The following is a 22099-nucleotide window of genomic DNA, read 5'->3' as shown; positions in this document are numbered from 1 at the left end:
AGAATAAAAGAACAAAATCCATGACCTTTACTATTAAATAAACCCCATCCATCTCCTGAAGACTTCTTTTTGAACAAAAGTTATTGCCTGACCTTTCTTATTCCACTGCAGGATGCAAAGTGACTGGATGATTTAAGTGATTTCAGTTCTTTTTTTCCAAAATCAGAGGTTTGTGCCACCACAGAGAGGAAACTGAGCACATCTTCCCCGCCCCAACAGAGGAGCAGATTGTGTGGGCACCATCAGAGATCTGTGACAATGAGGGGCACAGACCCCACAGGCAGGGGCTGGAACAGGAGTGGATTTTTGGGCTGCAATTTGGAATCCATCCCAGCCAGCCCTGTGTCTCCACAGCATCCTGCAGCACACAAGCATCAGCTCAGGACCACCCATATTAACACTGATATATGTTCATGGAGTATTTTATCCAGTATATCAACACCAAGGTTATAGACAGAACACTCACATAATTTTGTATGCTGTTCTCAAAGAATCAGAAGCACAAAATACATTATCTGAAATTAACCTTTTCTGTGATGAGTTCTTGATAATTTACTGGATTCTCTACACAAACTGTTTTAGAAACACCATGAAATAAGAACATAATGTAAATGAATGGTAATTACATAATTAATGTAATGACAGCCTAAACATAATTTTACCTGTAATATTTCTCTTGTGGAAGCAATGCCCAAGTAATGTTCAACAGATGGATGCTGCTGCCTGGGATAATGGCAAAACAGGTTTATTAATTGAAAACAGAAATGTGTTCTTATTTCCAATCCTTTTAATCCCAAGAGCCATCTGTGGGCAAGGCCTTTTATTTAACACAGATAAAAAACATATGCAGGTGCATTTTCCTATGTAGAAATATATAAAAGTATATACATTAATTCCTGAAGCTGGCATCCACCAGTCCATGTTAAAGTGCTGTCAATAAGGAACTGCTTGTGCACCATCCCTGTGGTTTGACAGGATGGACTCAGAGTAATCCTGACTGACTGAAAATCAGGAATAATTCCTTGAGAGAGATAAATCACTTTATTTTGAGAAATAACTCCCTGGCTTCTGGAAGGAGATTAGTGTATTTCAGCCAGTATCATCCTTTTCATCTTGGTTGGCTCTATTCCCTTATTTTTTTACTTTTAAATCACAAAAAAACTGCCAGTGATTTGAACATGGAACAGAACCAACCTGAGGGCTCCTAGGGCAGGATTTTTGAGGTTTTTTTATTATGCACAGCAAAACAGAATCTTGAAAAAGATGACCAAGAACTCTCTGAGATCAGGGGAAAAGGACAGGAGAACATCAAGACTGAGAATTGTGTCTCCTGGCTGTAAAATAACAATGCTGGAAGCCCAGAATCTGAGATGATCTGGCCTCATGCAGTATGGAAGGGACAGATTTCTGCCAAAATCCCCAGAGAAGAGGTGGAGAGACGAAATGCTGCTACACTCAGAGCTGAGGAATAAAGAGCATCAGTGAGCAGTGAGGATCAGTGATGATGTTGTTTTCAGGGCCTGCCCATCTCTTGCTTCTAAAGCTGTGAGACCCCTGAACAAAAGCCATGGGGTTCTGTGGAAGGTGCATTTACTGATAAGACAATCTTGCCCTGGATAAAGAAAAAAAAGGGGGGGTTGCCATGGCAACCCTGAATGAATTCAGCACATCACCTGTGCATCAAGTCTGGCTGCAAGGGCTCTCCTGAAAGCTGAGGGTTTGCTTCTCACTTGGCATCCCTCACAATTTACAAGGTTTTAAAAATAAGGATTGCACAGGAAATGGATGGGACTCCTGCACCCACCAGATCAAAGCCTGCTCAAAGGCACAATTATTTATGTAAAAGGAAAGCAATGTTATTTTCTTAACAAAGTTTTCAAATCACTAAAGATTGGAGAGTCTGATGCATGCAGGGGACAAGCAGGGCTGGAAGTTCTCTGTGGGAAGGCAGATGTGCCTCAGGTGTTTCCCTTTTTTGCCAATGAAGCCTGATGCTTGGATTTCCTCACTTACTACAAAAGTTTCTTTCTTCATAGACTAAGGGAAAAGAAAAAAACACAAATATTGGAATTAAATACATTGGAAAAACTTGTGTGTTAGAGATGACGACAAGCCTGAAGAAAATGCAAAACCAATTAAAAAGTACACAGGTAAAAATGTTAGAAATAAATAAAATTCCATTTAACTTTTGTCAAAGTGTAGCAGAGAACATGAGGCCCACTTAGAGTAGCATACACAGGCCTAAAGGTAAAATCTAACAGTTTCTGTTATAAAAGCACTGCCCCAGGTCTCTCACCTCTGTAAAGCTGTGAAATTCTGCTGTGTCAGAAGGTTCTGTCAGAGCTTGGATTTAAAAAAACAAACAAACAAGCAAACTTGGTAAAGCATTTCAAATAAAAGAAAAAAAAACCATAGAACAGTGTTTATTGAAGGTAAAGCAAGGCCACATGGAAGCAAAGAGAAGTTTCTTTGTAGCCCTTGTCTGAAGTATCATCTCAAGCACCTCAGCACAACCAGGATTTCATTCCAATCAAGGAGGGAAAATGTCCAACACTCCTTTGTTTATTCCCACATTTATAGAGACATAACCCACCTCGACAGGAAGGTCATGGGCTGAAGGCTGAATAAATACCTGTGCTCACTCCCTGCCACCAGGGAAACCTTTAAAGAGTTTGGCAGATTTGTTTAAATAAAATCAGTTTACACACAAATACATGACTGGAATACAGCTCCTGGCTAATGTTAAAACGAAGAGCCTGAAACATGCAGTGACATCAAATAATCAAATCCCTCTTTCTTATGTAGCTTTTGGACAATTCATTCAGTCTAAATGTGCAGATTCCACTGGAGACAAGCTCTCTTATGTCAGCCCTCATAACTATCTCTGTAAAATCTTGAAGTGAAAATTAACACACAACTATTTTTAAATAAGAGCAGATCCTACTTTACGTAAGTCCAACACACAGTCCTACCCTGAAAAACAAAGAAACCATTGAAATAGGTCATATTTGTTTTCCTGAGTTATTTGTGGCAATAAGCTCTAAAGAGCTGGATTCACCAGAACTGGAGCCCAGATACCCTCTCAGCTCTCACACACCCAACTTCCAGCCCTGCCAAACCCAGCAGGCTCAGATGGGGCTGACTTTTTAAATGAGAAAGTCAATCACATTATAAACTTGCATTTGACACAAAAACGATCTGTAGAGAAAGCAGAAAATCCAAATCAATCAAACCCAAAAAACCTCAAACTTAAAACTCAACTCAACTCAAACTTTACTTTCCTTAAAACTCACACAAATATTGCCATGGGAGAGCTGATCCTGTCTGAGGGCATGGTTGAACACAGCAACACTGACAGACCCTTCCAGTCCTGCTTTCAATTAATTCCCACAAGTCTTTCTCCTTTTCAGACCCTCATTTACACCCAGGAGTCCATGCTAGGCTGAGGATTTGGCCCCTCTAACACAGAAGTCAATAGAGCCCATTTCTGTTTGCTAAGTGTGCCCAGTGAGAGCTGCCTTGTGAGCAGAGCCCTGCAGTCAATGAGCAGCCACAGCAGCACAGCCTCCCCTCACAGCAATAACGTTGTTTTACTTGGCACCAAAACAACAAATGCTCCTTCTCACAGAGGTGTATCTGTAACTGAGTCCATGAAACTTCTCCACATTGCAATTTCAAAGTGCAAACTCTGGTAAATCGTGCATTACAGTGCAAAGCAGGGTTAACACAGCACCCCCAGTTTGTGTCAGCAGGCACAACACCACACTGCTGACTCAGCTGGATTTTCATCCTCATTATCTCCCACACAATGCAGAGGCACAGGAATTCACATCCTTCAAAACCAGGACAAAATTCTCTTCACAGCAAGTAAGGAATAACACAGGCATAACAAGGATCTATGTGCAAAGTCAAGCTCCACACCATGGAGCACGTTAAATGCTATGGAACACATATTTTAGGGATCCTTTAACTTTCAGAGCTTATATTGTCATAACTTTCCTCGGCCAAAGTAATTTCTTTGATAGGGGAATCAGTAAGAATTAAAGCCTCTGCAGACACAAGGAAAAAGAATTGCATAAAATTCTCTGTGTTTGGAACATGGTTTCACAAGTTACACACATGGAAAGTATCAGAAAACAACCTGATTTATTTGCAATCTGTGAAAAAATTCTGTCACCCAGTTCTCCAAAGTGTTCAACATTTCTAGTGAAGAGAATAAAATAGCAGAAATACAACTATTTCAAGAAACAATCACAAACCTTGCAATCTTAAAACCAAGTTAAATTATGGATCCAAAGTAGATTGATTCATTCAAGCCATCTGCTCTTTTATTGACATGAGAAAAAACACCAAATAAATAGAAATTTTCAGAGCATGTTTATCTGATTCCTCCCATTTTTCCAAGTCCCACAGATACCCACTCCCATTGGTCAGAGGAGAAAATCATGTAAATTTTGCTCTTCTTCGAAACCAAACAAAAAATACCCCCTAACCCAAACCCATTATAAACCAGTACCAGTATTAAGATTCCATATGCACATTGTTACATTACAGTCCTTCTATCATATGTAAAGCAATGCTAAAAATGTGTGTTTATAGAGATATTTTCTTCAGAGGCAGAACAACCACTGTTTACACATGCTTTTAAGCAGAATGAGAAGAACTACAGCACACACATTTTGCCTTTCACAAACACACACTTAAGCCAAAGCATTCAAGCAGAGCATGTTTGGGATTGTGAATGTGTCAAGATAACCCAAACAACACTGGCAGCAATTCTTTACCCATTGTATGGCCATCAAACAGCAAAAAAAAAAAAAAACATTTTTATCTCATCTATATATAGTATGCACTTATCATAAAATGATAGAATTAATAGAGAGAATTCAAAGACAGTTGACACCTCCAGAAGGAATTAAAATGCAGGTTCTTGGGATAACTCCTATGCCAGTTTGCTCTTCCTTCCAACACAGTAATTTAAATAAATTTACATTAAGCACTGATATTCCTGAAAAGGCTTATAAACAATTTAGACAATAACAGTGGAGTAATTCTCTCACAAAAAATCTCCAAACCAAACAAAACCAAACTTCTGAACTTGGGGACAAACCAGACAGTACATGGTATTACCTTTAGATTGGACAACCAAGTTCACAAAATAAGGGTAATAATTCTGCCAAAAATCCTTCAGTCTGGTATAAATACAAATGTTACATTTTTAAGGTTATGTTTTAATTTCTTTGCAGTACCTGCAGATGTTATAAAGCAACATGTTGGCTATTTCTGTATCAGTAGGACTCTTCTACTGAAGAGACAACTTTTAGACATTTTATAGAATAGACATTCCTAAAGAATGCAGAACGCAACTGAGAGTACTCAAGCATAAAGCTGTGAAAACAATGAATAAGAGTAAATATTGCCTGATTTAAAGCTGCTATAACTCTAAGGAAAGCAGAGAGAACTCCATTAGCCCTGCAAAGGGATGTGAGGCAGCACCATCTAAATGAAATCATGCTCATCAGTGCAAACCCACTTCCAACACCACCACAGTGCAAACCACCCTCCCCCATTCTGTGTCCTCAATAAAAAACATCCCATCTAGTGATGAGCACAAGAGATACCGTGTTTCTGAATTTTCCTTGCAGAAGGGAGTATTTTACAAAAGGATGTGTCTCTGGCTATCTCCTTTCAGCAGTTCCCAAAGCAGAAAAGGGCAGGATTTACCCCCAGTGCCTTTACTCTCAAACCTCAGGCCACCTGTGGTGAGGGATCTCAGCACACCAGCCCCGCTGAGGCACCAAACTGCTTCAGCAGACAGAAACTTGGCCCCTTGTAGTTCATTGTCCTTAAAATCATAAATGCACAGTGTTTGTTTCTTCTGTGCAGAAAAGACAACAGGAAATGCCTCTGGGATTAACTCATCACCAGCTCTGGGATCAGCACAAATGGTGAACCTCTATCACCTCCTCTATGAATAGCTCAGTGGGTAGCAAATGGGGCCAATAACGCTAAGCTCGAGAGTTCGGTTCCTTGTTTAGCCGCTTAATCAAAATATAAATTGGATGGTTTTGGTTGGGCCCCTTCTAACTTGGAAGGAGTGCACATAACCAAGTGTGACTCAAGTTCTTGTAACAGCACTGAATGCAACCATCAGTGCTCATCACACACAAATGGCCACTTACACATCATCTCCTTCATTGGTATGACTAAGTATCACTAGAACGCTATCTTATGAGTAACAAGTGAATAACTGCTCCCCTCACGGGGCCACCGAGCGCTGGGACTGCCCTGGGATCAGCAGAGGTGCGGCGACGCCTCACCTGACGCCGTCTCGTGTCGCTGTGGGATCTCCCCAGTGGCTTTAGGCCGTGTCCCGGCCGGATTGAGCCGTGTCCCGGCTGGACTATGCTGTGTCTCGCTCGGTGCCGGCTCCGTGCCGGTGAAGCCCCGCTGAGGGAACGGGCCCGCGCTCCCACTCACGGAGCCGCCTCACCCCCGGCCCGCCAGGGGGCGGCCGCGGCCGCTGTGGGAAGGGTGCCGAGTGTCAGAGCGTTGGCGCCGCTCCGCTTCCCTTTGATGACGCAGATCCTCTGAAGAGAGGCCATGGCGAGTGATTTCTACCTCCGCTACTATGTGGGGCACAAGGGGAAATTCGGACACGAGTTCCTCGAGTTCGAGTTCCGGCCCGACGGTGAGAGCGGGGCCGGGGGCCGGGGGAGGCGGGCCGCGCTCTCTGAGGGCGGGCTGCGGGGCCGCGGGTCCCCTGCGTGGGTTAGTGCGAGGGTTAATGCTCAGCCTCTCCCCGCAGGAAAGCTGCGCTACGCCAACAACAGCAACTACAAGAACGATGTGATGATCCGAAAGGAGGTGAGGGCAGCGCGGCTGAGGCGGTTGTGCCAGCGAAAGGCACTGTGGGCAGGGTTAGGGTTGGATGGCGTTGCCGGGGCGCTGTATTCATTTCTCTGCCGGAATGTTGTATCCAGGCTTATGTGCACAAAAGTGTGATGGAAGAGCTGAAGAGAATAATCGACGACAGTGAAATCACAAAAGAAGATGATGCTCTGTGGCCTCCTCCTGACAGAGTGGGCAGACAGGTACGGTGCATAGTGTCTCTTCTAATTGCTCTTTAATTTTCATATGTTAGCTCCTTGGAAGCATAACTAAACTTTTTCTTCAAGCCAGTATTTTTTCCAGCTGAAAGGGAAACAAAACCTGAGTGGTACCTCAATGGCAGTGTAGTTGTGGAACTAATATGATCCACAGACCTGCTGCATTTGATATCTTTGTAATAAAAATTTGTAATAAAAATCATCACAGTACGGAAGTATTTCTGTAACTGGTACCATGAAGCAGTAAGTTCCTATAACCTTTTATTTTTCAGGAACTTGAGATAGTAATTGGTGATGAACACATCTCCTTTACCACGTCAAAAATCGGCTCCCTCATTGATGTAAATCAGTCCAAGTACGTACTCTGCTTTTTTTTTTATGCTGCCCTTGTTTCTATTTATAAATCTGTATTAGAACTTCCTGATTATTTGGTACATGTGTTTTATATCGTTTCAAAGTGTGAATCAGCTCCTGGGGGCACCAGTGCTCTGTCTTGCAGCACTATGTACCGAATGCCTTTAAGCTGTGGTGTTACAGGCTGTGTTCTCAAACTCAAAGAGGAGACCCTGCTGTAGGAGAACCCTGCTGCAGACATACAGAGTCTGAGCTGCCATTGTGCCAATTTCTTAGGGAGAATCAAGATATCTGTATTTCACCTAAGCTGAAAAGACTGACAGTTTTGGGGAAGGGGAGGGTAAAATCCTAAGTGCTGTTGATACTTGTTTTCATGATAAAAATGTATATTTTGTAAAAACTTTAAGTGTTCACAGTTGGAGTACAGAATATTTAATCAATGTGTGTAGAATTAAACAAATTTAAGATGACATCCAAAAAGTCCCCCTATAGGCTTTAGGTTTTTTTAATACATTAGTTCTCTAACCTGTTCTTTAAGAGCATCAGTTTAAATTTTTTTTAATCTTTTAATTTTTTTCACTCTTTCTTCCTTCTTTTGTGAACTGCAGAGATCCAGAAGGCTTGAGAGTATTCTACTACCTGGTCCAGGACCTTAAATGTCTTGTCTTCAGTCTTATTGGACTCCACTTCAAGATTAAGCCAATTTAAGTCACACAAACTGAAGTTTGTATTGCAGTGTCAGCAGTAAGGATGGGAAAGGAAGATCCTGTTCCAGTTCATCATTATTTCTGAAATTTTTTTGTACTTTAGATTATTTTTTTGATTGTTATTTTGTTGTTGTTACAAACTGTCAGTGACTCAATAAATGGGTAAGATTTGTGTTTTTAATTTTTAAGCTGTGGTGAGAGACTGACTTCTAATACTTCTTTTATAACGGTGCATTCAGAGTGTGTCACTTCACTTGTACCACCCACACACTGCACTTCTCTACACAGCAGTGGAAAAATGAATGAAGCCTGGCTCTGTGAAACAAAACTTTTGCCAGTTGTCAAGGCAAACTTTTCTTACCATCCTGAGCTGGGTATTTTGTTGGCCAGCCAAGAACAACATCGGACTGCACAGGCAAATGGTTATAGCAGACACACATCACTTTCATCCCAGCCCGGGGTTACCCGCTTGCCTCCAGGGCAGAGACAAACAGGGGACTGAGGAGCCATCCAGGAACTTCACTGACTGTCCCGTTCAGCTTCAGAGAAGCAGAAAAGCAACCTAGAATGTATTTAGTTTAGTTCTAGGCTAGCTCATCTGTTGTGCAGCATTCGTTAAAAGACTTTGAGGGGTCCCCCACAGGCCCTGAGGGCGGACCCCATGGCAGTGCTGCCAAACCGCACTTTTGCTTTCTCTTAACATGTCTGGTCTGAAAGAAGACGCTGCAAAACAAAACAAAAAAAAAAAAAAAAAAAAAACACAAAAAAAAACCAAACAAAAAAAAAGGGATTCATTGATGTGTAATGTTGAAAACTGTCTCTCCCGCTTTTCCTCCCCTCCCCACAGGCACCTCCCACTCCCCGCGCGCGGCCCGGTGGCGGCCGCCATCTTGGCTGAGGGCAGAGGCGGCTTCGCGCCGGCCCAGCCCGGCAGGGAGCGTGGAGGCGCCATCTTGGCTGAGGGCACGGCTGCGGGAGCAGGGAAGAGCAGGGAATCCGTGCGGCCATGGGGGTAGGTGAGAGCCTTGGCCGGGGCCGTGGGGACAGGGGGAGCCTTGGCCGGAGCCCCGCGGGCCCTGGCGGTAGGGGGAGCCGGGCCGGCCGGGGCTGACGCCGCTCCGCCGCTTGCCTTGCAGAGGATCGGGCTGCAGCTCCGCGCCACGCTGGAGAACATCACCCGGCTGCGGGCCGAGGGCGAGGACTTCCGATGGTACCTCAAGGTGCGGGGCCGGGGTCGGGAGCGTATCCCTGATTATTGACAGCTTTCAAACTTCCGATTTGTGTTCTCCAGCTGAAATGTGGGAACTGCGGTGAAGTCTCCGAAAAGTGGCAGTACCTGCGGCTGATGGTGCGTGCGCCCCCCCGTAACCTACCTCCGAGCAAAAATGCAAACACAAACCTGCCTCTTACACACGTATCCGCATCAAGGATGTGACAGCTTACCCTCCAGCTGAGATCGTTTTTATTAGCTATATGCATTTAGAAAATTGTCATGTTCCATATTAAAATTAATATTTGGAGACTGTTAATTGACACGTGCCATTTGAATGGTGACCGTTGCTAACAAAGTATTAGATCTGTTTTAAAAACAGATGTAAAATATCTGTAAATGTACTCTATTCTGTATTCTATTCTGTGAATACATATTTCTCTGTAGCCTGTTTCTCTGATGCTGATGGAATCCATTTGGAGAAGGTTAGGTAAATCAATATGATTTAAGCATGCTAAATCAGCTAATTTGGAAGCTGAAAAGGCAGGATAAAATTTGTCAGGGATACTTGTCTGTTCTTAGCAATAATCGTCCCTTTTCATTGCATATAGCTGAATGGTAAGACTGTACTTTGAAGAATTAGTAGAGCATGCCTGTACGGATAAGACACAAATATCTATTATTCCCTATTTAAAGTCTAGAATAGAATTATATTTTGATAATCTCAAATTGTTGAATTATTAATCTCTGTAGTTAAGAAAAACGCTGCCTTGTTGCAGTATTTTTAAAAAGCTAAAAGGGTTGTTGTAAAAACTACCTTACCTTTGCAGTGGCTCAGCTGAAGTGGATAAAAAGTCTCTCTTGTCATGGATTTTAGGACAGTGCTCCCCTGAAGGGCGGCCGAGGAAGCGCCACCATGGTGCAGAAGTGCAAGCTGTGCTCCAGGGAGAACTCCATCGGTACGTGCAGCGACACTGACCGGGCAGCATCCATTCACAGTTTCTCTTTTAGTCCCCATTTCTGCTTGACACTGTTTGTAAAGAGCTTGCACCGGGGATTTCTGCCCTTGTGCACTGGTGCTTGAGTTCCCAGCAGGCACTTTCTGGACATCTCGTTCAGGGAGACAGCAAGGCCTCCTGGTGAGTTCAGCCTTCTGCATGGACAAAACTCATCTGTATTGTTATTTTACAAAAGCATGCAAATCTTTGTGGCATTGGAACAGAAAAATGGTGCAGTGTAAACTTCTCAGGAGAAGGGAGAAAAATTGAATTCTGCCTTTTGAAGACCAGCTGCAGGAAAACCTTGCATTTCTTGTGTTTCTTTTGCTTTGTAGAAGGAAATTGCTTTGAAAGAAGATCCTGGTGCTTGGTTTGTGCTGAATGAAACTGAAGACATAGTGCCACTCACTTGTATACTTTTTTTTTTTTAGATATTTTAAGTCAGACAATCAAGCCATACAATGTAAGTTTGTTTCCTCTTCTATGTGAAAGATAAACAAGCATTAACAGTATTTTGAGTTTTGCTTTATCACCCTTTTTCAAGAGCACAAAAAGCTGGTCTTGTCCTTGGACAGAAATTGTCTTGTAGACTCTTGTGCAGTCTCAAGGGTAGAATAATCTGATACATTTCAAAAGCCAGCACAGAACTATATCACCCAAATCAGAGGTGATTATATAATGCCCTTCTAGGCTTCCTTTCAAAGTCTTCCTCATGGCAGATAAAGAAATTCTAGTTAGGGACCACCTGTGAAACGAGCCCTAGGATTTTGCTGTCACTTGGGGCATCAGAGATGACAATGCTGCCTTTAAAGCAATCCATTCCTAGACTAATGCTTGTCACTGTCTCTATTAGATGGAAACTGATGGTTTTCTGACTCAATCACAGGCTGAAGACAGTGAGAAATTCAAAACCATTGTGGAGTTTGAGTGCCGAGGTCTGGAACCAGTTGACTTTCAACCACAGGTGAGTTCTTCTTTGTGATTTGTTTCTGTCTTTAAAAGCATTTCTTCTAGAGTGGTAAAGTACACACTGTTTGAAATGGTTCTGGAACATCTTGGACCTTTCCAGATTCCCATCCTTCCACAGTTCCTTGTTTTGAGTTTTTCATTTGACTCAAGAAAAAAACCAAACCAAACACTTGCCAAGAGCTAACACAAACAACTGGCATTCTCTGTGCCAGTAAAATCTAAAGCTAAGCACAGCTTGGAGTCGTACTCAAACTGTCTCACAGGTGACTCAGTGTTAATCTGAATTCATCTGAGAGGTCTTCACTGCTCAGCTCATTGCAAAAGAGTCATTCCCAAAGGCAAAGTGCAGCATTACACAGAGCACCACTTGCCCCTTGTTGTGTTACAGAGCTCCTCAAGCTCAGGTTATGAACACACCTCAGTGTGTGTTGTCTAAAATACAAACAGATTTTCTTTGGGGTTGGCATCACCAGAGCCACAGGAGATGAACACTGGCATTTTTCCATTTGCAGCTTGAGCAGACCAAGCTTGAAGATCACGGGCAGTTCCAGGCTGTGCAGAGCACACCTCAAGGCTCAGAGTTAAAGGATTCTTCAGGGCCAGTCTGCAATGACTCATCTCTTGTGCATGGTCATGCTCTATGCCACTTAACTCCCTGCTATTTTTAACCCATTATTCCAGTCCGATTAGGTGTAAATAGACTGACAAATATAAATCTGTCTTATCCTTCTCTCAGACTGGGATGCTGTGCTAAGAAACAGCCCAAAAAAGCTGATCCTACAAAGAATTTGATATAAATAGAAACCCTGCTGCAGTGTGCTGGGGGAAGTCTTTATTTAAGTGAAGTCCATCTTTTTGAGGAATGGTTATTCCTTCATTCCAGAATGGTTTTTAGTTTATTCCTGCTTGAAAGCTTTGCAACCAGGCTTAGGAATTTGTACTTGAAAAAAAATCTAGATGAAGCCTACAAATTGTAGGAGATGTTTATAGCTCTGCATCCTAGCTGTCAATTTTATTTACAGAATAAAGACTTCACAGCTGTAACAAAAGTTTTAATTTCATATTCTGAGTTTGGTGCACTTGAATCCCTGAAGAGGTATTTCAGTGAATTTCTGGATGCCCAAATCAGTAAATGAGAGTTTCCTGTTGCTCAAGTGACTTCTGCAGTTCCAAACAATTTTGTCAACTGCTTTATATTGGCATGATCCAAGCCAGCCTGGCTTCTGCACAACTCTAGATCTCACTTTTGATTAGCACTAAACATGACATGTGGCCATATAATCACTGTATTTTCTCTGTACTTTTGGTACACATAATACAACCACACCTGGAGTCAATTTAAAGTGGCTTAATGCTTGTATGTCTTATTTAAATTATAGTAGTTATCAAAAACCCAACAAACGCAACTACCACCACAAAACATTTGAGTGTTAGAGAGGAGAAAGTATCCTTTGTTTCTTTGATATAAACCTTAATTTAGGTCCCTTGCAGAAAACCAGGAAGAAGCTACCTTTGATTTTCAGCCACTTGTTAATAAAATTCTATAGTTAGAACTGACAGTGTAAGAAACCTTCCTGCATGCTAGAGAAGTGGCTGGGATTTTTTAAATGTACTTTTAAAATTAGTAAATCTTACTGTACAGCTTGGTACCTGTGAACCCTCAGGTGAGAGAGCTGTTCCTATGGGAGATAAACCAGAGCACCTTCCTAGAGCTGTCCTTTCTCCACTCTTTAAAAACAGCAGCAGTGGTGGCAGGGAAGAACTGTCCCCTGTGAAATGCTTGTTTGGGATGCTAATCTGTTCACTCAGCCAGCTGATCCTCCTTACACATAAAGCTTGCTTGTCACTTGTGTGCCTAAATCCAATACAAGCTGCTCCTTCTCTGGAGTGTCTTGGATTCCAGTATTCAAGCCAGAACTATTCACTTTTTTCCACATTTTCAATTACTTTCCTTGCAATGTATTATGAAGCTGTTTTGCCTGTGTGGATTCTGAACACAAAGCTATTAATTGTAATTGGATGCTGCTACATAAACTTAGGAACTAAGCTTTCTTATCTAGAATAGTTGGAAATACTTTTCTTGCTGGGAAAAATAGAGGAGCAGTGTTCCCTTATTTTACTCTGGTTCCTTGGATTGAATTTTCCCAATGCACAAGCAGGGTCCCAACCTTATACTGACCCCTAACTAGGAAAGAGCTTGCCCAGATCACTGGAGCAGTGATACAGAGCTTGCCCATTCTTTCTGCCTAATTTAAAAGAAATACAATACATTTTTCTGCTGAGCTACTTTCTTTAGATGTTTCAATGTTCATATTTATTATTTTGTCAGTACAATGTAATTTAAAAACTTTCTGCCCATGTGTTTGCAGGCAGGGTTTGCTGCTGAGGGCGCAGAATCTGGCACACCTTTCAATGACATCAACTTGTTAGAAAAGGTATGTTGTCTTGGTTTCACTACTTACCTAGCTTGCCCTCCCCACATCACTACTCTGAAATACACACCCCAAACTGGTTTTACTCTTCCTGCAGCCACAGGAAGGCCACAGAAGGAGAGAGAAACTGAATAAAGTATGAACAACTAGCATTACTAAGAGTGTCCTTTTAGAAGTATGGATTTGTTAACTTAGCAGCTGACAAAGATTTAAGTCACTCAAGAATTCCAGAAACCAAGAACCTGGAATACTAAATGGCTGTCTAGGAAGATCCCTGCCCATTGTCCTGTGCACAGAGAGGTTGAAAAGTAATACAGACACTGTCCTTCATAGCTCAGGATAATGGCACCTTGCAAATCTTCTTGGGTGTGAGCAGGAATCTCAAGGTCACATCTGTTCCCTGGTATCCTACTTGGCAGGGATCTGCTTGTCTGCTTACCCACCTGACTAGGGTATTGTAAATGATAGATAATCCTTTCACCTGCCATGGCTGCTGCTTGTCCACTACAGGCTGGGGACTACAGAAGAAATATATATATATATATATATATATATATATATATAAACACTGAGACTGAAGCTCATTTAATTTCAGGTTACTGAGCTTGCTACTCTGACCTGTTAAAATTTAACTTCCTACACATATCTAAGACCCAAACTTTGAGTAACGTTTAGTTCCAGTTTGAATTCCAGTCTGTGCATTCTGTCTTTTGTTACTAACACTGTGAAATCTTATTTCCTACAGGATTGGAATGACTATGATGAAAAAACAAAGGAATCTGTTGGAATCTATGAAGTTACCCATAAATTTGTAAAATGCTGAAGTTCATACCTGTGACAAATTATGACAGAGTTATTGATGGAGGAGCTGTAAACATCAGATATGCATCTTCCTTGGAGTTACTTTTTCACATGGCTGCACTTCAGAAATGGAAACCTAAGGTGACAGAATCATTTAGGTTGGAAATGATCTCCAAGACTGAGTTCAACCTTTGACCGACATCGCTGAGTTGTACTTTCCATGCCCTAATAAAATATTTCCCATGGAGCACTTGGAGATGGCCTCAGTACAAACTGAAAATAGCACATATTGACTGAACTGTGCCATGGCCTAAAGGCTGTGGGGTTTGGGAGTTACATGGTTGTGGTGGGCTGTAGCTTAGCTAATGCATTGAGTAACTGCTTACACAACTTACAGCCTTAAAGGTTTTAGGAGCTGGTCACCAGGAAGTACCAACATTTGATTGTTTAACATAACATAAGCAAATAAAGTCTTCCCACTCAGCACTCCTGTCGTGAGGAAATGGCTGCAAGCACTAGTAAAGGCAGTGGTAACTCTTCAAGGGAACAGCTACACCTTTAAGCAGCTTTCTGCCCCTCTTGGTAAAGACTGAGGTGAGTTTCCTGAGAACACTTACTAAGCCTGACTGCTGCTGACATTTACACAGTTACAGTCCTCTGAAAAGCAAGTTATCTTTCCAAGTATGTCATTAAGTAAACCTGATTTTTAGGTGAAGACAGACTTTGTACTCCTTGGCGAGTGCATTCACAATCCTGCCAGCTGGTCTCATGTTTCAAAACAAAAAAACCCACCAAACAAACCCAAAAAAGGGGGAAAAAAAAGCCCAGCCAATCTTTAGCGGATTTTTTTCAGACTTTTGGTCTGATTATTGTTTCCTGCTACATTACATTTTTATTTCATACTTCCAGGACAGGGTATTGCTTACACTTACTGTGCTAAATGAAAAAGACCCTGGGAGAACCTGGAAGCTGAGATACCCAAAGGAAGAGCAAAGGGAAGTCGTTTCTGAGCCTCTGAACCTGACCTGTCACATCCAACCAATGTGCTCAGACTTTCCTGCTCTGCTGATACATTTGGTTGTCCGTGCCAGTGGGACAGGAGCTGCATTTACACAGGTGACAGAAGCCACCACCACTGTGCAATTCAGCTCCACAGAAAGACTTGGCCTCCCAGAAGAAAAAGAGTGGAAATCAAGGGGGTAAAAGGCAGGAATTCAAGATCTACATACCAGAGTGCAGAATGCTTGCAGCAGTTTTCTTTCCAACCTTTGTAAGAAATGTGAGCTATTGATAAAGGGTCTGTCCAAGCTGTGTGATTTAGATATGGCAATAAAAGAACTCTGTGGTTACTAACAGACAGCTTTATTAAAATACAATCTTTTCCAGTCAGTTTAACAACCCATTTGGTGACTGCAGGTTTCTTAAGGCCTCCCATTTCATTTTTTGTGTCTCTAAAAGCTGTTATAGTGAAAAGGCTTCAAGCAGTTGAGGCACAATCAGTTCTGATATAAATTCAAGTTTAAAGAGATAAGTTAGTAAGCAAGCTTACTGCAAGAGTGCAAATGGAACCCCTCTTCCATGTTTAAAATTATTGCATGTATTTTCTTAAAACCAAACAGTTCTAGAGCGGTATCACAGTAGTGTAGTCTGTCCAAACATTCATGGAACACAGGTATTCCAAGTTCATTAACTCAATAAAAATGCTTATTTTAGATTATGTGTTTGAAGAACACATGGAACTGTTACTTAATTTGATGTAGTTCATGTCTGTCTTTCCTGAAATGCATTCAGTGTCTGTAATTGATTTCTTTGAAATGGATAGACACTTCCTACTGAATTTAACAGTATTCAAGTTCAGCGATGATAGATGAACCCAGTTAGGCTGGGCAGTCTCATCCATGCTGAACATTAATTAGTATGTCAATTAGACATAATCTGCATTTTGTTCTGCAACTGTAAAGTGTTCCAATGTCTTTATGTCTAACTACGAATTTTCTTGCCCTTCAAAACATTAAAGATATCTTCTAGTGACTTGTGTATACACTGAAGGTACTCTTTACCATTCCTAGCCGGGTAAGAGGAAACATTACAACCTATCCAGTCATCTTGTACCTGATACCCTACTCCAAAGCCATCAGCCACCACGGGGCCAAAGCCTCCCATCTGCACAGCCGGGCTCACCAAGGTGCTGGTGGAAATGATGTTGTGGTTGAGGCGGGCGTAGGCCTGGTCCTGATAGAACTCGGGCAGCGGCAGCCCCTTGGACGAGGCCAGGTAGCGCAGGCTGAACAGGTGCCGGTCAAAGCCCTGGCCTGCACAAGGGAAAACAGCTGTGAGAGAGGTGCCTGACTCCTGTGGGAAGCAAACTCACCTCAGCCACAAAAGAGCTCTGTAGAACTGGAGATTATTTTTGTACTTAGAGAAAAAATTTTTCAGACTTTTCATGCCCACGTCCTAGGAGAACAGGGCCTGCTTGTTTTACTGAAAGGCTCAACAGGAGCAGGAGAGTACACAAAAGTGAGTGTTAAAGACTATTTTAATAATACATCACATTCTTTGATTAACTATTTACCTGAACATAGCCAAGTTGTTTAATGGCTAAGAAAAAGCATTCCCTAAAATTTACTAATCTAAAGAGAAAGAGCATCTTGCACCAACAAAACAAGGCAAATTTTAGACTCTATGGGATCATAACCAACAGTCAGTTTTACTGCTATCAATTTTAATGCTTCTGGGAAGGACAGTTCAAAAGAAAGCATTTACAAAAATGCCAGGAGTAGCATGACCAAAAGATGAGTTTGATTTGGAAATTGTTAAAGCCTTATTCCCCTGCAGAGATAAGACAGTAGCTCCTCAGACTTAAGCCAGAGTTCTTGTTCAACATACACTAAGTGAATCTTCAAATAGTCCAACTGCTCTAAGGAAAAAACTAAAGTATAAAAAATTCTCAACACATGAAAGGTGCTGTGGGAAGCACAGAGGCACTCCTCTCTATCAAGAAATGAGTGAGAATGAGCCTTCTGCTACTGCTTTTGTCAAGTTTACATTAGACATCCATCAGCATTAAAATACTGAGTTGTAAATACTTACAGCAACCTTACAGACACTTTAGTGCAAAAGGAGGATGTTGGATGCATTCCCACTTACCCATAGCAGCCTCCTTTGTCAAACGGCCGTGGTACTTGGAGCACTCCATTATCAGATCCTGCAGCTCCCCAGTGCTGTGATTGGAGAGTCCCTTGACAAAGGCTTCAGAGCATTTCTTGGTGTGCACAGAGGCCGGCCGGATGGTTTCTGTGCGGCCGTGCTTGAACGCCGCAGTGCTGCAGGACTCGTACGTGGCCACAGTCTGGTCGTACTGGCGCAGGAAAGCCATCTGGAAGGCCAGCTGAACCACAGCATCCGGGCTCACCTTCTTCTGCTTCAGAAGCTCCTTGCCCCCTTCTTGGAACTGAATCATGTTAAGAGACAGTGATTTTACAGTGGCATCAAATGTCTCTTTGGCTTTGGTAATCCCTGCTTTTAAGGCATCGTTCAGCTTAAAGTCAAGTTTCTGCACTGCTCTGGAAGAGTCAACTGAAGCAGGCTGGGACTGGGGGCTGATGGCTGGTGTCGTGGTGCTATCTTTAAAAATCTCATTCTGGAACCTGAGCACAGCCACACCATCTCCCCAGGAATGCTCAAAATTAATTCCTGCAGTGCCATCCTTAGCTATGATAAGACTAAAGGATTTGTCATACCAGCGGTTTGCACCATCTCCGTGCAACATAGTGTGGGACAAGTGCACTAAGTCTTTAATGGGAAAATCATCTAAAGTTAAACAAAACATGGCAGAGTCTACTTTTTGAAGAGCTTCTGCATTGCCATTGTCCAGTAGATTCTTCCTCAGCGCTGCCCATGTATTTCGGTTTTCACTGGTGAGGTAGCCAAGAGGGAAGGCCGGGGCCGGGCTGTTGTCACTAAGGATGTATTTCAGGTGTGCTTGTATTTCTGAGGGTCTCAGCATGTTTCCATCTCTATCAATAACATCAAACACATAAAAATTTCCATTTCTCAACACTAATAAGTGTTTTGCCTTTTCATCTGTATAAAGCTCATCTTTGCTGAGCTTAGGAATCCGTGTAGAATTGAAAAGCCTGAAGTACTGAGACATATCTAGGGGGTAAGCATTAACCATGTAGGCACCAAACCAAGAAATTGAAGAAGGCACAAATCTGATAATTTTTTTAAAGAGCTTAGTGTCACTTTTTTCTGGATTGAGGTGAAAAACCTCTGGTTCAAGGTAACCAGCCCTGAAAGTCTTCATAAAACGTATGGCAGAAACAGTCATGTTCGTAGCTCGTATGAGCTGATCGTTGTACTCTGGTTTCGGATCAGGTTTAAAAGACATAAATGGATTAAAATTCAAAAGAAGAGGCTCACGTGCTTTTAGGTACATGTCAAACCAGGGACCTGAAAATTGAGAGTTGAGAAAGAGGTCAGAACATAAAAGCAGCTTCCTGAGTCACACAAGAAGGTCATGTAGTCCAACAGTAATCATGAATCACACACACTAAGCAAGACATACATATGAAATAATTCACCCAAGGCTTCTCCAAACCCCCATTATGAAGAAGGACAGTGTTGGCTAATCATAAAAATACAGGGTTTGGAATAATCCATGTCAAGGGTGTCCATGTCATGAGCAACAAGGGCCAACTCCCTGTTTTCTTTATGACTCAAAGATAAACCTTAACTGCCAGGACATAGAGTGCAGCTCCCCAGCTCTGTTTTGGTACACGCCTACATTTGGAGTGGTTCATGCCTTTACCTACTCTTACACTATTAATTTCTGCAACTCTCTATCACTGAGTGCATCTTGCTGAGGTTAGAAGGCTGAACCTTCTACCTGGATTGTAAGAAGGCAATGGGTAGTTCCAGAGGCTAATTACAGCTTTAATTACAAGTTCTCACAGGTAAGTAACACTCATCTACAGTTTTAAAACCACATCTGTCATCAACACGTAGCCTTTTAACCCCAGACTTGAAGGTCCAGGGTGGAAACAACTCTACATTCTTTCAGAAACCAATTTCAAGTGGAACAGGTCTTTTATGAGGCATAAAGAAGAAAAATAACTGAACAAAAAACAATACAGACACTCCACCATTCATAGACAAAAAGCATCATACTGGTTAGCACTAATGAACAACATAAAGCCACCACTTAAAACCCAAGACGTTGTTCAAAGTGAATGGAAAGGAAAATACAACAAACCAAAGAGCAGTTTTTGTCAAATAATCTGGTATTCTCTATAATAATCTGGTATTCTCTATGGACTGTGTGGCAGCTAACACCTTAACAGGCAGTCTGAACAGACAGCAAGGACAGAAGTGCATTCACAGGGCAACATGGAAACTTCAAGTAGAAGTTGACTATTTCCATCTCTGCTGCTATCCAATACTTTCATGAGCAGACACTTGTATGTGGAAGTAATACTAAAGAGGAATAATCAAAAATAAGAAAAATCTATGCACATGCTCTCCCTCTCTTGATTTGTTTCTATTTATTCTCATTTTCCTATTTCTGTCACTCCTTTTCTTTGGCTCTTTAAAACAACATAGTTTTGTAGTTTTAAGGGCTTTTAAGTCCCAACTACTGATCACTTCTGCCTCCCAAACTTAGTTATACTTTGTGATCCCTCCCCTACCTCCAAGTTTACTTTTCTTGCTAAATAACATGGTATTATTTGGAAATGATTGTTTCAGTTTCCTTAAGGGAAGTGCTAGATAAGCTCCTCTTTAACCTAAACCCCATAAACTCATGAAAAAATACCATTGTTCCAGTATCTATCTACCCAGAATTCTAGCAGAATAGATGACATTAGATAATGAGCATTCTTCTTTCTACCAGCCTCTGAAATTGCTCAAATACAGCCCCAGAGGGTGTTCAGAGCAGGTTATTCCAAGTTTCAGCCTATAATGCCTATGGTATCATGAGCAATTATGAAGTATGACGACCTACAGACTTGTCCTACACACAGGAGGCCAACAAACCTGTGATGTAACTTGTATGCTTGTTCTGATTGTCTTGAGCAACCAGTTGCTCATGCAGCTCTCTTCCAATCCCCTTTTCAAAGGCATGAGCAAGTTCTTCAGTTTTCCTACAACAACCAAGAAAAGAGTAAAAATGTTGTCACAAGTCCCATTTCTTATGTTAACACTTGGTTTTGAAGCAGAACATGACACTGCAATGTGTGTTTGTCCATACCTGAACTGATCATCATTTAAAAGTGGTTTCTGGGCATTCAGGTATCTCTTAATTGTATCTTCTAGCTTGGGAACTGGCAGTCTGCAGGAAGTGGAACACAGAGATGTGCACTTGATGAGCAAGGGTATGAATGAAGCCTGTTTCTCACACAGTCATCTCTCTTTGCCTCCTTTCTTCCATATCCTTCCTTATACTATTATATATACTATACATACAGATATGTATACACACACTATACTGTATATACTATATCATATATAAATTTGGGTAATACTTATGCACATTATTCAAATGCCTCATAAGTTTCTTGTGGAGTAAGAGAAGCAAGGAACTGTATGGACACGAGTCAGCACACCATAATGCTCTTGGGAAATAAGGCAGAAAACCAAACTGACTGTCTTTTTACAAAGGTACTGCAGTGATGGAGCTAATCCCTCACAGGAAATAGTGTCAGGAACCGCTGCTAGGAGAGGCAGCTCTGTAGAAGGAATGGTTCGGCTGCCAGCCCTGTTCGGCCCCCCATCCCCTCACAGCTGGGTGCTGGACATCTCTTTCTCACAAATTTTCTATTCGGTATCTTTGTCAACTTCCTCTGAGCCTGAGTTTTGTTTCCTGTAGCACACTCCCGTTACACTCACGGGGTTTGGGCACCAAGGGACAGTTTCAGTAGCAGGCTTACACTGACACTTGGAAAGGCAAACCCGCTACACTGACACCTGGAAAGCCGAACCGGCTCCGCTGCAGACAGCGCGCACCGAGCGAGCCGCGCACCGCGGCGCCCGGGGCGGACGTTCCCTCTGCCCTCTCCTCACAGCGGACACCCGGGGCCGCCGCCGCCGCCGCGCCCTGCCCGCGTCCCCCCGGAGCGGCGGCCCCGCCGTACCTGGGCAGGCTCTTCTGGTAGTGCATGGTGGGCACGATGCTGCGGTGCAGGAACTCGGCGGCGCCCGCGCCGCTGTAGCCGCGCCGCCCCGGAGCCGCCCTCAGCAGCTGCCGCGCCGCCATGATGGTGTCAGGCTCGCGCCGACCCCGGCCTCGCCCGCTCCTCCCGGAGCCCCGCCCACTCCACCCAGGGCCCCGCTCACTCCTTCCATAGCCCCGCCCACTCCGCCCATAGTCCCGCCCACTCCTATCGGGGCCCCGCCCACCGCTCCTCCCGTTTTTCTGTTATTCCATTCCAAAAGTCAATCGGATACATGACGCAAAAGTAGCGAAATTACCACCGTGTTGGGGCTGTTCAGCATCAGTCCTCTTACATACAGACTAATAAAA

General features: G+C 42.7%; 3 protein-coding genes and 1 long non-coding RNA gene across 11 annotated transcripts; 2 read left to right on the top strand and 2 right to left on the bottom strand.

Moving 5' to 3' along the window:
• Nucleotides 1–240: 240 nt before the first annotated feature.
• On the bottom strand, nucleotides 241–5712 carry LOC135450844 (uncharacterized). Its single transcript, XR_010441166.1, has 3 exons — nucleotides 5622–5712; nucleotides 663–723; nucleotides 241–358 (listed from the first exon to the last, which is right to left on the bottom strand). It is a non-coding gene; the product is annotated as an uncharacterized LOC135450844 (long non-coding RNA).
• An 820-nt stretch (nucleotides 5713–6532) lies between these two features.
• MAGOH (mago homolog, exon junction complex subunit) lies at nucleotides 6533–8358 on the top strand. The gene is made up of 5 exons (XM_064719400.1): nucleotides 6533–6691; nucleotides 6809–6867; nucleotides 6984–7094; nucleotides 7382–7464; nucleotides 8072–8358. The coding sequence occupies exons 1-5, from the start codon at nucleotides 6604–6606 to the stop codon at nucleotides 8169–8171; spliced, it is 441 nt and encodes a 146-aa protein (XP_064575470.1). The 5' UTR covers nucleotides 6533–6603; the 3' UTR covers nucleotides 8172–8358.
• A 601-nt stretch (nucleotides 8359–8959) lies between these two features.
• On the top strand, nucleotides 8960–15066 carry CZIB (CXXC motif containing zinc binding protein). 8 transcript variants are annotated; one of them, XM_064719392.1, is made up of 8 exons: nucleotides 8960–9182; nucleotides 9307–9380; nucleotides 9462–9518; nucleotides 10258–10339; nucleotides 10810–10841; nucleotides 11265–11342; nucleotides 13717–13782; nucleotides 14525–15066. In XM_064719392.1, exons 1-8 carry the CDS (start codon nucleotides 8975–8977, stop codon nucleotides 14600–14602), a joined length of 675 nt encoding a protein of 224 aa, XP_064575462.1. In that variant the 5' UTR covers nucleotides 8960–8974; the 3' UTR covers nucleotides 14603–15066. The 8 variants fall into 8 exon arrangements, with proteins under 8 accessions (XP_064575462.1, XP_064575461.1, XP_064575465.1 ...); XM_064719395.1 differs by having other exon boundaries at nucleotides 9027–9182; nucleotides 9307–9390; XM_064719399.1 differs by having other exon boundaries at nucleotides 9126–9186; nucleotides 9307–9390.
• Nucleotides 15067–15924: 858 nt separating this feature from the next.
• CPT2 (carnitine palmitoyltransferase 2) lies at nucleotides 15925–21888 on the bottom strand. The gene is made up of 5 exons (XM_064719390.1): nucleotides 21711–21888; nucleotides 20828–20908; nucleotides 20614–20720; nucleotides 17728–19032; nucleotides 15925–16892 (listed from the first exon to the last, which is right to left on the bottom strand). Exons 1-5 carry the CDS (start codon nucleotides 21830–21832, stop codon nucleotides 16561–16563), a joined length of 1947 nt encoding a protein of 648 aa, XP_064575460.1. The 5' UTR covers nucleotides 21833–21888; the 3' UTR covers nucleotides 15925–16560.
• Nucleotides 21889–22099: the final 211 nt, after the last annotated feature.

This window comes from Zonotrichia leucophrys, chromosome 8 (genome assembly GCF_028769735.1).
Source record: "Zonotrichia leucophrys gambelii isolate GWCS_2022_RI chromosome 8, RI_Zleu_2.0, whole genome shotgun sequence".
NCBI lineage: Eukaryota > Metazoa > Chordata > Aves > Passeriformes > Passerellidae > Zonotrichia > Zonotrichia leucophrys.
This window is presented reverse-complemented; position numbering and strand designations above follow the sequence as displayed.